Raw genomic sequence first — 17,666 nt, forward strand, 5'->3', positions numbered from 1 at the left:
CCATGCAAGAAAGTTATTGGTTTCTACCAATTTATTGCTTTCCTTGCAAAAAGACATTGATGTATATTCAAAAGGGGATATGTACTTACTAGATAGATTTTGAGATGTAATGGATTTGCTTCCTCCTTAAAGGCTTGATGGCTTGTCTTCCCTAGATCTTGATGTTCTTCAATTTGCCTTCTCCAAGTAAACTTGCATGGTGATGAGGTTTGCTTGAAGACTTGTAGTTAGATGTAGGTCCTGCTTCAATCTGCTCTTATTTGTAGGTGCCTTTATATAAGGCTCTTCTTCTAGCTTTGTAGAACTTCTTGATGAATGATGGATTGTATACCCTTCTTGACCTTGAAGTGATTGAGACTTCTAGGCTAGACGCTTCAACCTTGTAGATGCTTCTCCTTGATGAGTGTTCTTGAGTTGCCCTATCCTTGATGTTTCACCTTAGCTCTGATACCATGTTGAAGAATCTAGGGCAAAGTAGTGTAGTGTGATTCTTCGTTACTTGATAACAATTTGTGGAGTCTTTCTACTTTTCTTGTTAGTGTATTCTTTTTCTTCTTATTATTAGTGCATATGTGTGTACATCATCAAACTGCTACCAAAACATAAAAACAAGAACACAAGATGTTGGCTCTCTGTCAGGGCCAAAACCTCTCTACTCTTAAGAGGAAAACCCTTTAGTGAATTTCTCTTATTGAAGCTTCTATTGATCAACGCCAAACACTAGACCCCTAACAAAGAGATCCTCCAAGCACAAGTCACGTCTTCACTCCTTTCTACACCATATACCCTGACACTTCTTCCGGTATTTTGTTTCCCGGCGCTTCGTCCTCCTATTTTCGGCACTTCGATCTTCTTTCAACTTGTTAGTAAGCTTGTGATACTTGCACTAGAGAAAACACTTTTGATGAGACCCTTCTTCTTATGATGGTTCCTTTCTTCTCTTCACCAATCAACTAACTTGGATGACTGTAATGTAGGGTTGTTATGACAGCAGAGGCAACTTCCTTTTCCCTCGCACGTGTGACTGTAATGAGCCTTAGAACAACCCTCTTACCTTCACTTTTCCTCCTTGATCCTTCGCTTGAGAGAGTGGTCTTGTAGGCTTGGATTGAGCCTTAAACAATGAAATATTGTGAGCTGTTAGTGACTGTTGTCATAACTGCAGGCAACCTTCCTTAACTTCGCACGTGTGGCTATAGTTGTCCCAGAAATGCTCCCCCTAACTTCGGTTCTATATACTTCTTCCACGCTGCCCTTAAAGACCTTATCTTCGCTTGTCTCTTCACTAATTTCAGAGCTTTAGTGAGTACGCTATAGAGGAGTGGACAACCTTTATATAAAGAAGTTTGTCCCTCCATTTAGGTCGACTTGTCAACTGTATTTAGGCCGACTTGTCAACTGATTGCAGGCCAACTTGAGGATTGCTTTTATGCTTTAGATTTCTTCTTTCAAGGATGTCATTGCTTGGAGGATGCTTGTGACTTTGCTTGGAGGTATTCTCTTGACCATAATAATACATATACATACAAGGTATAACATGCCCTTAAGGTCTTCAACTTATTCTTTTGACTATTTGACTCACCTATAGCACTTTCAATAGTGCTAGACTTATTTCAATGAGTAAGAAACTCATTGACATATATTATAAAAATAATATTTCTTTTCTTCAATAAATACAAATATCAAAAGTACATTTATGAAGACCGAACCTAATTACATTTCCTTCAACACAAAGGAAGGAGGACAGACCCCTGGAAAGAGGCCTAACAAGCCTCAAATTCGACCTATTATGGAAGGCCAAAAGGCCTCAGATGATTCATTGAAATTTTGTGGTAATGTTGAACCCTAGAAGAAGTTTGAAATATGTCTCTTATTCATTTGCACAAAGTAGATTGGTGAAGGCACTAAACATTTTGATCCCAAAATGGAGCCTATCTCAAAATGCTTGAGTAGAATTGGCATTTCACAGTTTATAAGATTAAAGCAAGATGAATTCAGTAGAGTCTCCTAACATGAGTAGAAGACGGATTCAACAGACCCTAGACAGAATTAGTTGGCATCTTGAAGAATTCGGACTTGACCAATGGTCTTCCTGTAGTGGATTGGCCTGAAGTTATACCAACAAATTCTTTGATCATAACTTAAAAGGAATCCAAGTTGCATACCACCATTAGTTGGTTACATTCTATTGAAATTGGAACTGTATTTGACTGGTTAAATTACCATACTATAAACTATTGCACTAGATATGTTCAGTGAACAGTGATATTGTTGTGAAGGAACAATGGTATTGTTATTGTTAAATGAACAATGATATTATTATGGATAATGTTATTTGGATGAGTTATTTGTTTCACTATTGGATGAGCAAAGGGATTTTATTGGCAACCCTAGTTATCTAAAAACCCAAGGGCAAAATTTTTCCTAGGATATTACACGCTACTTCAATCCAAGTTTCTCAAATAGTGCCCCTCCTATAACCCTGAGGCCTCAGAGAAGATCCCACTAGACTAGGGCTAAAACCTAACCCCCCAGTAAGGTGAGAAAATAAGTTTACAGTCAAGATCAGTCAATCATCTAGATCACCCGTTTATCTATGTTAGAATGCCCAAAACATTAAGTAAAAAGCACTTGATTTCAAAATGGTTAAAGTACCTATCGAGTGGTAGCCCACCTTCATTCAAGAGGAATGGCGGATGGTGAGAGGTGTATGATCGGTGCAAATGGCAGAGGAATGTGGCATATCATCATAACTGAACAATGTATAGGGTTGTTGGCTAGTTAGTTGTCCAAGCTAGGGGGAAAGTTATGGGGTTACCCACCTTTGGTGGGTAATAGGCATTCACCAACTCGGGCACGATTTAGATGCTCGAAACCTCAAATAACCTCTACATCTCAAATAACCTATGACACGAACAAAACTCCTTTTGGAGTATCTTTAACTCTAAAACCACACTTTTGTATCTTCGCAAACAACAAGTAGTCTCCCTTGTTGCATGAATAGAATGTCATAATGCTCCACAAACCTTATCCTCTATGCAGAGTTCCCTCAACTCCATGGACCTTCTCCTCTACACAGACTTCCCTCAACCACACATGCCTTCTTCTCTGTGCATGCACAATTAACAACTAGGGTATCCAACTCAACCTCTGTCTTTGCTCAAGATTTAAAAGACAGCTAAAGTATCTGGCTCGACCTTTGTATTTGCACATTTTTGGCTCCTTCTATGTGTGTTGGTTTCCACTAAATCAAGGATCTCCAAAAATTGCTTCAAGGCTTACAACCCCTACTTCTTTTTTATACCACTTCTTGATATTTAGGAGTTTGAATAAAATATTAATTACAAAGAAATAATGACACGAGATAACATAGAAGCATTAGGAGAAAGCAAAGATTTACTTGGTAAAAACCTGACAGCGTGTCAAGGAAACATCCACAATGCAAGTATCGGTATTATATTGCTCAACGAACAAGATTACAATATTCTTAGATAAGGCTTACAACAACATTACATTCCATCTCTCGGGCTACATAGATATATCTAACTTGGCACCATTGCATGAACTACCACCCATTATACAAACTACCAAATATTTACTTGAAGTAAATTTTGGTTTTTACAATATAGATTTATTTTTAATTGTTGTCACGATTCCAACAATGGGTAATGGAACAATTTCTTAGGCAAACTTCGTAGAGTTGCAAATAACACCATTGAGCCACTTGGGGCATGTCAAGGGGCAGCCTTGATGGAAACAATGTGTGCAAGTAGGCCAAGACAACCCAAGTGGTTAGGGAGGCAACCAAGTTAGGCACGTTTTGTGGAAAACATGTGGATCAAATGTTTTATTACAATAAAAAGAAATGAGAAGGACAATGGCTATATAAAGAGACCTTGAAGAGTTCATTTGAGGCCAGCAAGGAGGAATGCAAGAAGTGTGTGAGACTATTCATGTTCTATTTACGAGAGTGGAGACCTTGTCTAAGGAGGGAAGAGGAAGGGGTGCTTCAGAATTTACTCTTGTTGGGTGCAACAATCTCGGGCCAATTTTCCCTATAAGGCAAATTAGTCGGGCTTGAGACAAACATTGTTGCAATTTAGACACTTATCATAGTGGATTGTTTTAATGACCAATAAATAAGTGCAAGATTGTGGTAGCAACATCTGTGGCAGTTCAGTTTGTAGAAGTGATTTCTCTCTTGTTGTTGTATTGTGAATGACTCTTGGTTTGAACTTTTGGCCTCATCAGAGCCTGACACTTTGGTGGTTGTTCTCTTTGTAAAGAACTTAACTAATCATGGTTCAGTGGGTTTTTCTCTCGAAGGAGAAAGTTTCCCCATTAAATAGTTATGTACTATTGTGTTGCAGGTGGTGTGTTTTATGTTGTGTTTCCTTATGTTTATGGTTCATGGTTGAGTTATATTGATAAATCACCTTGGTGAAATGATAATGGCCAAGTGTGGGATCACGAATAGTAATGTTGAATAAGTAGGTTAACTATTTGTTGGAGTGTTTGGAAATGACCAGGGTTTTTGGTGAATGTGTAGTCTAGTGGTTAGAGTTACTGTTGAGCCACTCCATCAGACTCAACTAACCAATGCTACATGTGGTTAGACAAAAAAAATGGAAAATTATTTAATGTTTACCCATGTGACAGGTGGTAGCAAAGCTGATCTAAATGTTTTGGTGATACTTTTCACCATTGTCACCTTTGTGACAAGTGATTTTAGAGTGTAAAAAGATTTGGGCAGATGCTCTTCACTGTTGTGACAAGTTGTTTTGAGGCATGGATATAATTGGAGAAGGTTGTGAAGGCTACCTTTTGTGAGATGATGGGGCAATTCATACTTTTGTGCCAGAATGTGGAGATCACTTTAGTGAAGTCTTTGGCCATGGAGATATGCCTTTGTGAGAGGTTCACATAAAAGTAGCTTGGGTATGGCAGCCACAAAAGGAGACAAAGTTGGTTGTTTGTTCCCACTTGAAGAGTTGGTCGAGCCTTGCAATTTGTAGGTTGAAGGTTCTTATGGAATGGATGCAACGTCTGGAAGTTGATGGGAAGAACAAACTTATGGAACAGATCCAACTACGAGTGGAAAAAACATTAAGGCTTGGTAGCAGTCAAGCGCACATTTGGAGTGAAGTTATGATTGTAGTAGCAACTATAGGAGTCAAAATGTGTCAGATGGTAGCACCTTGTGAACTATGCAAAGTTAGCCTCTAGAGGTGCATTGTTTTAATAGAATGATGTAATGGAAGGTTCTTGGTAGAGTTTGGTGTCCAGTGAAGAAGTTATCTTGGGAAAAATGGTGGACTTGCAATGGACATTCGAAGCATCTTGGGCAAACTAAGGTGAGCCATGGGTGGGTTCAAGTGAAGCAAAGCTGAGATGAGTTGTGGGGTAACAAAGACAAGACGAGTTGAGGGCGAATTCATTCAAATTAAGGGGTGAGCATGCCAAGTTGGTGATTGAGTTGGCTTGCATGGGTAGGTTGAATTGATGATGGGAAAGGTGCCTCATAATGATTGAGGCAAGGGTTGCAGCAAAGCTTCACACTTGTATTGTGCCTTTGTGTATGGAAGGTAACCAAGACGAAGTTCCTTGGAGGTGGGTGGAACATGACTATCAATTGAACAAACCAACATAGGTATATAACAATGGGCATTGTACACTATCGAAATCAGTATGGGATGGTTTGGCTAAGTCTAATTATTACTTTGTCACTCACTGACACACTGATATCGGCCAAATTGTCAGGATGGTTTGGACCATAAGGTTTCCTTTTGCCGTGCTTTGAGGAGCTAATGACAAAATGGAGAGACATGGAAGTATGTTCTTGTAGTGTGAATATTGGACAAGCGAGTAGGCCTAGTCCAACTTATGATAAATGGATGGGCAAGTAGGTCCAATCCAACTGTTGTATATTAGGCAAGCAAGCAGGGATGGCTCAACTCATGGAGACTTTTACAGGCATAGAGTTCTGCTCAAGCTCACAAAGGGAATTGTGTTGATGCAAAGGCATGTTGACAACTCGGATAGGCTAAATGAAATATGCAAACTTCAGTTGGATGAACATATGGTTGTGCATCATACTGGTTTGAATGCATGGGTTATAATGATTGCTTATCTCAGGTTGGGCATGAAAGGTCGATGCATGAATCCTTGAAGGTTCAACTAAGTGCCCAAATGACTTTGGTGGAGTTGCAACATGGAGATTTGTGTTGGAACGTAAGAATGCAACTGAGAAAACAGTTACAATCATGTTCACCCATGGTAGTGAACGAATTAGTGAGGGAATCTGTAAGGGTCTCTTCCTCGCTGAAAAAAACCAGTTGTTTGAAGTGCATTTTAAGCAAGTTGCTAACATACAAGGATGACTTGGCACTCAAGTGTTGGCAACTTAATGGAATTTCTGTCCTTGCATGAACTAACTACGGGGCATGCCCGTGTAGAGGCAGACATTGGGACCATGTGAGATGGCTAATTCTTCAATGTTGCAATGGATGTTTGGCCTAGACATGGCTTTGGCTAGGGCTTGATGGACCAACTTGGTGGTGGTCGGTGCATTTCATTGGACGATGGACAAGACATCTTGCCTTTGGCTCTTGCCTCAGGCACTCTTGGCAACAAACTTGGGTGCACAGGCCCAACATGTTGGACAAGGAAGAATCGAAAGTGGGCAAGCCTTGACGAATAGAAGAAGTGAATGCATTGTGTGTAGTGTCAGCTAACTCCATAAAGGCATGGTTCAAGCAAACGGGCAATTGAGCAGTCAAGGGTCAGCCCCGATGGAAGCAGTAGCGTGTAAACAGGCCGGGTCCACGCAAGTGGTCAGAGAGGTAACCACGTTAGTAATGTTTTGAGGATGTGTGGGTCAGCCATTTTGTGGAAAAATTAATGAGGGACAATTGCTAGACAAAGAGGCCTTGAACAGTTCATTTGAGGCAAGCAAGGAGGCATCCGTGTGCAAGGCTGTTCAAATTATGTTTATGCATGGAGACCCAATCCATGATGGAATGAACAGTTCAGCCAATGGAAGAAGTTGTTCGTGCTTGACTCTTGTTTGGTGCAACAATCTTAGGGCAGTTTTCCTTCTAAGGTGAATTGGACAGGCTTGAAGCAAATTTTATTGTGGACCATGTTGTTGTTGGTGGTGTGGTTTATGTTGTGTTTCCTTATGATTATGGTTCCAGGTTGAGTTACGTTGATAAATGATATGGTGAATCGATAATGGCTAAGTGTGGGAATGATTCACAAATGGTAGGCCTATGGCTTGTCTGTCTCACCAACACAGATTCTCCTCTGCATAATTAGAAGTTTATTTCTCTGCAATTCTCTTTCACATTAAGTTCAAGCTTCTGCAAATGCTATTCACCAACAAGCAAGAATGGCTCTGTTTCAGATTCGGTTTCAAAACCTGTCTATTTGCCATGTAAATGTTGTTGTGCAGAGAAAGAAAGAATCAAGAACAGAGAGAGAAGACCAAGAAATAGAAACTGAAATGAATCTGTTTTATTCGATGATGATTTCATTACATGGTATTCAATATAACCTATGAACAGCTACCGTTACATATAACTAAACTAACCGTAACTAAAAACTAAATCGGTTACAAAACTGTTTGACCAAGTTCGTTGTCAAACCAACAAACTCCACCTTGACAACAACTTTCCCATTCATCATCTTTCCTGCAAGCCAAGAGAAGCTAAACACCACCGCAACTTCTCTACTGTAACTGGCTTTGTGAATATGTCTGCACAATTTTCTCGTGTGTGGACCTTTTTAAGAGCTACTTTTCCACCATCGATCACATGTCTCAGAAAATGATATCTCACATCAATGTGCTTGGTTCTGCTGTGATAGGCAGGATTTGTGGCCAAGTGAATAGCACTTTGACTGTCACAAAGTACACTCACTTTCTCCTGCGTCCTTCCGATTTCATCGAGCAAACCCTTTAACCAGATTGCTTCTTTACTGGCATCTGAAGCAGCTATATATTCAGCTTCGGTAGTGGACAATGCAACCGTGTCTTGAAGCTTTGACATCCAACTAATTGCTCCACCTGCAAGAGTAAAGACGTAACCTGTAGTAGATCTTCTTTTGTCCAAATCACCTGCATAGTCAGCATCTACATATCCGCAGACTGATCCTTCACTACCATCAAAGACGATGCAATGATCTCTTGTGCCTCTTAGATATCGAAGCACCCATTTCACTGCTTGCCAATGTTCTTTACCTGGATTTGCCATGAACCTGCTGACAACTCCAACTGCATGTGAAATGTCAGGTCTTGTAGATACCATCGCATACATTAAATTGCCTACTGCATTTGCATATGGTACATGAGACATATACTGCTTTTCTTCATCATTTCTAGGACTCAAAACCGAAGAAAGCTTAAAATGGGAAGCTAACGGAACATTAACAGGTTTCACATTATTCATAGAGAACTTTTCAAGTACCTTCTCCACATACTTCTGCTGTGATAACCAAAGCTTACCATTTTTCCTGTCTCTGTGTATCTCCATGCCCAAGATATGTTTTGCTGCTCCAAGATCCTTCATATCAAACGCCCTAGAGAGTTGAGCCTTTAACCTGTTGATCTCTTCCATGCTTTTGCTTGCAATAAGCATATCGTCAACATACAAAGCTAAGATAATGAATATGCCATTGAAACTTTTGAAGTACACATAATGATCATACTCACTTCTTATAAAGTTCTGGCTCACCATGAAGGAATCAAACTTCTTGTACCATTGTCTGGGAGACTGCCTCAGACCATACAATGATTTCCTGAGCTTGCAAACTAATCTTCTGCTGCGACCTCGCACAAAACCTTCTGGTTGTTCCATATATATCTCTTCGTTCAAATCACCATGTAGAAAAGTTGTTTTAACATCTAACTGTTCTAACTCAAGATTAAGCAACGCAGTTAGTGCCAACACAGTACGTATAGAAACAAGTTTTACAACTGGAGAAAAAATCTCATGAAAGTCTATACCTTCAACCTGAGAATACCCTTTTGCTACCAGTCTCGCCTTATACCTCTCGATACTACCATCAACTTTCCGTTTCAACTTGAAGACCCATTTACATCCAACAACACTTCTCCCTTCAGGAAGCTCTACAAGATCCCAGGTATTGTTCTTGGCTAAGGAGTCCATTTCTTCTTCCATAGCCTTTTTCCATTTCTCGCTATCTGTATCATCTATCGCTTCCTGATAACAAGACGGTTCCCCATCTTCAGTAACCAAAGCAAAAGATGAAGCAGCAGAATCTTCATACCTTTTGGGAGTTTTCTTTGCCCTTGTAGACCTTCTCAGAGCGACTGGTTGCTGAACTGGTTCAGAAACTTGCTCTGGTTCAAAAGCTTCAACGGCTTCCTTTGTGTCTTCAACACCTTTGTCTCCAGAAGTCTCTCCTTCCTTTCGACTGCCACTGAAAGATCTGGCCTCCAACTGAACTCGTTGACTCGGCGATACCTGTTCCTGTTCAATTCTTTCAACATTTGATTTTGACAAAGATGATTCATCAAATGTTACATCTCTACTAATAACTATCTTTCGCAATGTAGGATCCCACAACCTATATCCTTTCACTGCATAGTCATACCCAACAAAGACATAACATTTCGACTTTGGATCTAACTTTGAACGTTGATTTTTCGGAATCAGAGAATAAGCATCACAGCCAAATATCCTCAAATGAGAATAGTCACAAGACTGACCTGTCCAGACTTCTTTAGGAATTTTACAATCAATTGCTACTGAGGGTGATCTGTTAACTAAATAACAAGCAGTAGATACTGCTTCCGCCCACAACTCCTTTTGCAAGTTAGCATTGTTGATCATGCTTCTGGCTCTTTCCATAAGAGTCTGATTCATACGCTCAGCAACACCATTTTGCTGAGGAGTATAAACAGCAGTTTTGTGTCTAACAATGCCCTCATCCTTACAGTATTGTTCAAATTCAACAGAAGTGAACTCACCACCATTGTCAGTTCTTAGACATTTAATAGATTTGCCTGTTCTTTTCTCTACCATTACTTTAAATTGTTTAAACACATTGAATACATCAGCTTTCCTTTTTAGCAGATAGACCCAAACTTTACGAGAATAATCATCAATGAACGTTACAAAATACAAAGCACCTCCATATGACATAACAGGGGAAGGCCCCCACACATCAGAATGAATGTAGTCTAAAACATCTTTACTATTATGATTACCAACTTTAAATCTCTGTTTACACTGCTTCCCATATACACAATGTTTACAGAAATCTAAATTCAAGGATTTCAGACCGGGAAGAGATTTACGTTTCATCAGTATGTGAAGACCTTTCTCGCTCATATGACCCAAACGCTGATGCCACAGACAAGTACCTGCTTCTTCCTTTTCCGACGCAACCGCTGCTTCACCGACCTGAGTACTTCCTTTTAACCTGTAAAGATTCCCGACCTTCTCTGCCTTCATAACCACAAGGGCACCTTTGAAGACTTTCAAAACGCCATTCTGACCTGTAAACTTATAACCATCTGAATCCAACACTCCCAAAGAGATTAAATTTTTCTTCAAATCAGGCACATGTCTAACACTAGTTAATGTCCTAACTGTGTTATCATACATCTTAATCCTGATATCTCCCATCCCAACAGTCTGACATGACATATTGTTACCCATAAATACAGAACTACCGTTTACATTTTCATACGAAGTAAACCAGTTTCTATGTGGGCACATATGATGCGAAGCACCAGAGTCTAACAGCCAGCTATCAAAACTATGAGAGACATTACATTCAGGTGAAGTTTCATCTATCGTACACAAATCTTCAGCAGATAAAACTTCGTCTACAATACCTGAATCAGCCTGATTCGCTTCGTTCTTCAGGTTTTCGGATTCCTTCCGTTTCCAACAGTCCTTCCTCAAGTGTCCAACTTTACCGCAGCTCCAACATTTTGCCTTACACTTTTTGCCCTTCGATTTCGACCTGGAAGTTCCCCTTGGTTTGTCTCCTCTTTCCTTTGAGCGTCCTCTAGCAACCATGGCTTCTGATGCAGTTGTATCAGTGCTGGATTTCCTTCGTACCTCTTCAGACAGAAGAGCTCCCACGACTGATTCAAACTTCAAAGAATCAGCAGAGCTGAAGCTGATCGAGGTTACGAAGTGATCCCATGATTCAGGCAGAGAACACAGCAAGATTATGGCTTTATCTTCTTCCTGTATTTTTACTTCCATATCTGTTAATTGACAAATTAGTGTATTAAAGACATTCAAATGTTCTGCAACGCTTGAACCTTCTTTCATTCGAAGACTGTATAATTGTCGTTTCAGATAAATTCTGTTAGTTAATGATTTTGTCATATAAAGGGTTTCAAGTTTTCCCCACAAACCTGACGCCGTGGTCTCTTCAACGATGTTGAAGAGAACTTCATCCGCTAGACATAGCCGGATGGTACTGAGAGCACGGGCATCCAAGTCCTCCCACTCTGTAGTAGTCATGGTTGTGGGTTTCTTAGTAACCCCATCCAATGCCTTGTGCAACCCTTGTTGCACAAGCAGATCCTTGACCTTCAGTTTCCAAAGAGCAAAATTGCTCTTTCCGGTGAATTTCTCCACCTCGAATCTAGCATTCGACATCTTGGCCATTTTCCTCCTTCCTAGGGTTTCAGTCTTTTAAAAAAAAAAAAAAACTAATAACTTCCCCAATTCAAACAGAAAGACAAGTTTCAAATCTTTTGTTCTCTTGCAAACTTTTCCTTCTACAATAGTTGTAAAAACAACACTCTCTCTTGCAAACTTTTCCTTCTACAGTATTTGTAAAAACAACACTCTTCTCTGCTGTAAAATTTAAAAATTTCTGAACCAATCTTTCCAATCTGCTGCTGTCTTTTAAAAAAAAATAATAATAATTCTGCAAACCCTTCCTTCAAAAAATCTGCTGCTGTTTTTTAAAAAAAAAACTGCAAACTGCTATCTTTAAAAATCTGCAATCTGCTAATTTTTTAAAAAAAACTGCAAAACCCTTTTTTTCTCTTTAAAAAAAAATTCCTGTGTAAAAACGATACTCGGATTGCAGTCTCACAACACCGACAGATTCAGGGAAACAAAAAAATTCTGTGTAAAAACAATACTCGGATTGCAGTCTCACAACACCGACAGATTCAGGGAAACAAAAAATTCTGTGTAAAAACGATACCCGGATTTGCTGCAACGCCGCTGTCCACAGGGCCGTCCAAACTCATACCCGGATTCAGGGAAACAATATTCAAGCCCGTCCACAGGTCACGCTCTCAACAACGCCGTCCCTCACAACGCGTCCACAACCAAGCCGTCACGCTGCCCTCAGGAAGTCTGCCGCTCAGCACGATTCTTCAAGTCTCAGCCGTCCTCAGGAATAAATCACAGGAGATTTTGTCCAGGCTTTGATACCACTTGTTGTGCAGAGAAAGAAAGAATCAAGAACAGAGAGAAGACCAAGAAATAGAAACTGAAATGAATCTGTTTTATTCGATGATGATTTCATTACATGGTATTCAATATAACCTATGAACAGCTACCGTTACATATAACTAAACTAACCGTAACTAAAAACTAAATCGGTTACAAAACTGTTTGACCAAGTTCGTTGTCAAACCAACAAATGTTGGTGGTCAACCTTGGAGCAAGCCCACTCTCTTGTGCGTTATGTCAACCAAACAGTACACACCGTTTCTATTAAAGTTCAGCACCCAGACTCAATCAATGATATATATGTCTACCCTTTAATAATACAATCAAGTGATAACAGGATGCATGCAATTCTCATGAGATACACACATATATAATTAATAATTATGCACCCAGGAGTAGATAACTGTAATTAAATGATCAACTTACGAGCTTGAGGGTGAATTGGTTGATTCCGTGTTGGCTATTTAATACTGGAACAGAACCCAACAATGGCTGTAAGCAATTCCCTAGCTCTCTACAGAGGCACATTGCATATAGCTAATGATCAACACAGTACATAAGCATATTCACTATGCCAGAAACCAAGCAAACGGACAATTGGGCTATGGATTCCACCCGCTGATTCCAACAAACTGAACTTAATGTTGTGGCTATTCAGTTTGACACTTAAAGTGTGTGAATGTTGCTAAGAATTAACAATCGAGCAAGTTGCAACTGTTGGGGAGTGCATACGATCTCTCCCAAACACAACCAATAGTGACGTATATGGGTGAAGAGCTAATTTTCAGGAGAAGTTTGAGAAACGGGAACCAGGAATTGCTACAACGGTCAACAGCTCTGTTTCTTCAACTATCGATTCCCATGGGCTGTTAGATGGATGGCCTGGGGTAGCCGGCCCCCCCCCCTTGTGGCCAAGATAGGGTGTGGAACTTTTATTAAATGAAATTCACACAGTAATACACCAAAATGAAGCAATTAATCAAAACAATTGAATCACACAAACAATTACACACAATAGATAACAATGATTGCCATGGAGAATCCCAAAGGAAAAACCCCAACATCAAATGGCTATGTGCATCTTTATGTCTAAGCAATTGCAGAATTGCAATGGAGTCTGTCTCTCTAGAACATTACAGGTTACATTCAAGTGGATTTTACTCAGCATTCCCTCTCTTCTCTGCCAAAGAACCCCTCTTCAATCATTATGCTTGGGTTTATAGGCAGTGGCTTTGTTGGGAGAAACTAGAAGATCAGGCATCCTGATCTCTTTTAACTCCCCAACTGTACCACTCTTCAGCATTCCAACAACGGTTCCTTTGTCTTTCCTCTTTTCTTTAATTTGTCATTTGTAGTGTTTGCATTTGCAAAGCAGCACTTTGGAGGCAGGTGGTCACTAATTGCATTAGCATGGGGGCCTTTCACATTGTCAACCACAAGAAGCTACACAGGCCATGGCTACAAACAATCAATTTAATACAACAATTACATCTTTCACAGAAAACCATGCCTCTTAATGTAATTTCTGATTATTATGTTCCTATTGATATCCTTTCTGTTCCTATCGATATCCTAATAAATGCTCACACCCCAAAGCAAGTTAATTCACACTCAAAGACAAACTTCATTCAATTTAATACAACAATTACATCTTTCACAGAAAACTATGCCTCTTAATGTAATTTCTGATTATTTTGTTCCTATTGATATCCTTTCTATTCTTATCGATATCCTAATAGATGCTCTCACTCCAAAGCAAGTTAATTCACACTCAAAGACAAACTTCATTCAATAGTGCTCTATGTTTTATTTCAGTTTCACTTTACATCTCAAAATCTACTGTTGTATCATAGCGTGAAATCATAGTCTAAAACTTGTGCAAAGTTCCTACTAGGGGAACTCAAAATCATTGATTTGCAGAGTTGGGTGAGACAGTGTACTCTAGAACCATAAAATTCTCCATCAGCGGCAGAACCTTCTCATACTGTATCTTGACATGCTCCTCATTCGTGTTAAGCTCCTCCAGCTCGTTGACACCAGGGAAAAGTAACAGGAAGCCCCATGTAAAACCCTTAGCCCTAGCGGGGGAAAAATTCTCACCAAAACTAACCTGCAGAACTGATGGAAACATATCGTTATACCCACTGAGGATTTCAACCAGCTCAACCCTCTGTTGCTCTGTTAGGCCCTCCTTTGGTTTAAAGACTGCAACCCTGATGGCCCCGTAGGACGGCATCACAAACCCACCAAGGTCAGCCTCCCAGTCCAGACCAAATATGTCATCTACAATGGGCAGACCAAGGTCTTTCACTACATGGACATGGTCGGGATGACCAGAATACTCAGCTAAGCTCTGCTTATCCTTGTATCTGCTGTGCAGAGCATGGGTATATTTATAACTCCCAGAACTGAATCTCAATGCAGGCCCTGCTGTTAATTGTAACACTTGATCCAATGAAGTCAACCCTTGCAGGCCAGAAATCCAGGCATTGATCATTTCAGGCGAAGTGTCATCTTTGACATTGAAGAAAACAACATGTTCCACTACCTTGGATGGCAAAGAGTCCATGTTGCAGAAAAAGAACCGAGTCTTAGATTCGCTTGGAAACGGTCTATTATATATTTGATCGCGTGAATTTTTTTTGCAGTGGGGAGAGTTACCAAACCCAAAAAGTGAAATAATGAGTAGCTAAAAATCCTCGTGGCCCCACAGAACATATATATATATGAATGAATGGATCGTTACCAAACCCAAAAGGTGAAATAATGAGTAGCTAAAAATCCTCGTGGCCCCACAGAATATAAATATATTTTTTCAGAGAGCCACAGAATATATATATATGGATGAATGGATCGTCCACTAGATTGAAAGTAGCCTGTGGAATTATCAGCATCGATCGATGTATTTGGCTTTTTACAATTCAATTATCTTTTTAATGGATGATTGGTTGGTTTATTTTTTTTTAAGTTTTTTCTGAAAAGACAATGTGAGGAAATTGTTGCTAATATATTGTCATACTATTGAATTGAGGCTTCTGTGATTCATAATAGTTGTAAGAAGAACTTCGGCCTAAATCACATGAGGAAAGACCTTTGTCGATGCGTTGCGAACCAACTAGTGTGGTTCATCGTCAGGACAAGTTGAAGAAACTTCCCGGCCCAGAAGTTGGGGGTTCTCAACACCCTTGCAACTCGTGCCTTAAAGATCTCTGATGATAAGAGCTTCGAGGAGGAGAAATCCCACCTCCTTAATGTCTTTGTTGAAAACGGTTATAGTAGACACTTGGGACAAAAGGCTTTCCTCAAAGCAGCTAAGAATTCGTTAACCAAAAGAGGGCCTAAAGAGCGAATTCCTAGTGTCCATCTTCCGTATGTTCAGGGGACCACGGATAAGATTGCGAGGGTTCTTAAGAAGCATAATGTCCTTGCAACTTTTAGACCTCTCAACACCATTCGTAAATCCCTCAGATCTGTAAAAGATCCCATCGACCCTAAGGACATGAAAGGGGTTTATATTATTCCTTGTTCTTGTGGGACCCCCTATATTGGTGAGACTGGTCGCTCCATTAATCAAAGGATTAGTGAGCATGCAGCTGACCTCAAGCATATGAGAATTAAGTCTTTCGCTTTAGCAGAGCATGTGGAGAAAACCAATCATCATGTCTACATCGAGGAGGCTAGTGTGATTGCTAGAGTGTCGCAATTCCATCACCGGAAATTTAGGGAAGCCCTGGAGATTGAAAAAAGACCAAACAATCTCAATAGAGAGGATGGCTGGAAGATCAGTAGTTGCTGGATCCCAGCCCTCTCCTCCTAGTAGTTTTCTTTCTTTTCCACCCTTATTTCATCAATATATTAATTTTTTATATGGTAATTTCTTTATTATTATTATTATTATTTATTTATTTTTATGTAAAATCTTTTTGGACTATTAAAAATTAATTTAAATCTATTTTAATTAATTAACTTAAACTTTAATATGGTATATTTATTATTATTATTATTATTATTATTATTTATTTATATTTTTTATTTTTTAATCAATTTAATCTTATGTAAATTTAATATGGTATATTTATTATTATTATTATTATTATTATTATTTAGTTATATTTTTTATTTTTTAATCAATTTAATCTTAATTTACATAAAGGGAATTTTGAAATTAATCTATTTTAATATACTATTAGATTAATTTTAATATACTCTTTTTATTTTATTTTATTTTATTTTGAATTAATTTTTATTTCCAACCCTTGAATTCTCAAAAAAATAAAATAAAAATAAAAAAATTGAATATTTATATTACTAACTAATATTTTAAAATTAATTTTATTAATTTAATTATTTATGTTATTATTATTATTATTATTAATTTTACTTTATTAATATATTTGAAATTAATTTATTTTATGTTTTACTTACTTTATTATATTAATTTATTCTATAACCATATATATATATCCCCTTATCATAGTCAAACTAGCCGTTATAACTCACTAATATTTTTATTTAACAGTGCAAAATTAATTTTATTCTTATTAATTAATATATTTAAAATTATTTATTTATTTATTATTATCTTTTAATGATTTTACCTATTCTAATATACATTTCTAACAAATTTTTTAGGTTTATTAATATATTTAAAATTAATTGATTTGTAATTAATTTATTTTATGTTATTCTGTATTAATAACTGAAATTTCCTTTATATAAAAAATAAAAATAAAAATAAAAATAATAATAATAATAATATAAATTAATATAATACCTCTTATCATGGTCAAACTAGCCGTTATCAGGTCAAATTTAGCTGTTGTCTTTTTAGTTGTTACCTCATCGTGAAATCTGAGTCAGTGGATATTCTGCCTTATCTATTTAAAGTGCATAGCCACATCTGCTCATTCAACTTGTCCTGACGATGAACCACACTGGTTGGTTCGAAACGCGCCGACAAAAATTTCTCCATGTGATTTTTGCCGAAGAATTCTTAAAAAATTTGATATGGATCACAGAAGTCTCAATTCAATAACAAGTTAAATAGTCTGAGCAGAGCCCCCCAACAGCTATCTTGTCCAACGGCTAATTTTGACTAAGCGACCAGAGTTAAAAAGTCAATTTTATAATATAGTTATATTCGATGATCAATCTTTTAACATATATAAATTTTTTATATAAATAAAATAACTTAATAGGTGTTAATGT

At 38.3% G+C, this 17,666-nt stretch overlaps 1 protein-coding gene and 1 pseudogene across 1 annotated transcript in view; both read right to left on the bottom strand.

Moving 5' to 3' along the window:
- LOC149254909 (stress-response A/B barrel domain-containing protein UP3-like) overlaps positions 1-12,402 on the bottom strand; it is a 141,271-nt gene extending 128,869 nt beyond the window's left edge. The window contains exon 1 of the mRNA XM_089460272.1: positions 12,205-12,402. Coding sequence (XP_089316398.1) covers positions 12,205-12,250 — 46 coding nt within the window. The 5' untranslated portion in view covers positions 12,251-12,402. The remainder of the gene's footprint in view (positions 1-12,204) is intronic.
- Positions 12,403-14,241: 1,839 nt separating this feature from the next.
- Positions 14,242-15,118, bottom strand: LOC149254911 (stress-response A/B barrel domain-containing protein UP3 pseudogene; annotated as a pseudogene).
- Positions 15,119-17,666: the final 2,548 nt, after the last annotated feature.

Source organism: Pinus tabuliformis, chromosome 7 (genome assembly GCF_031772625.1).
Source record: "Pinus tabuliformis cultivar Carrire ecotype Pingquan chromosome 7, CPIR1, whole genome shotgun sequence".
Lineage (NCBI taxonomy): Eukaryota > Viridiplantae > Streptophyta > Pinopsida > Pinales > Pinaceae > Pinus > Pinus tabuliformis.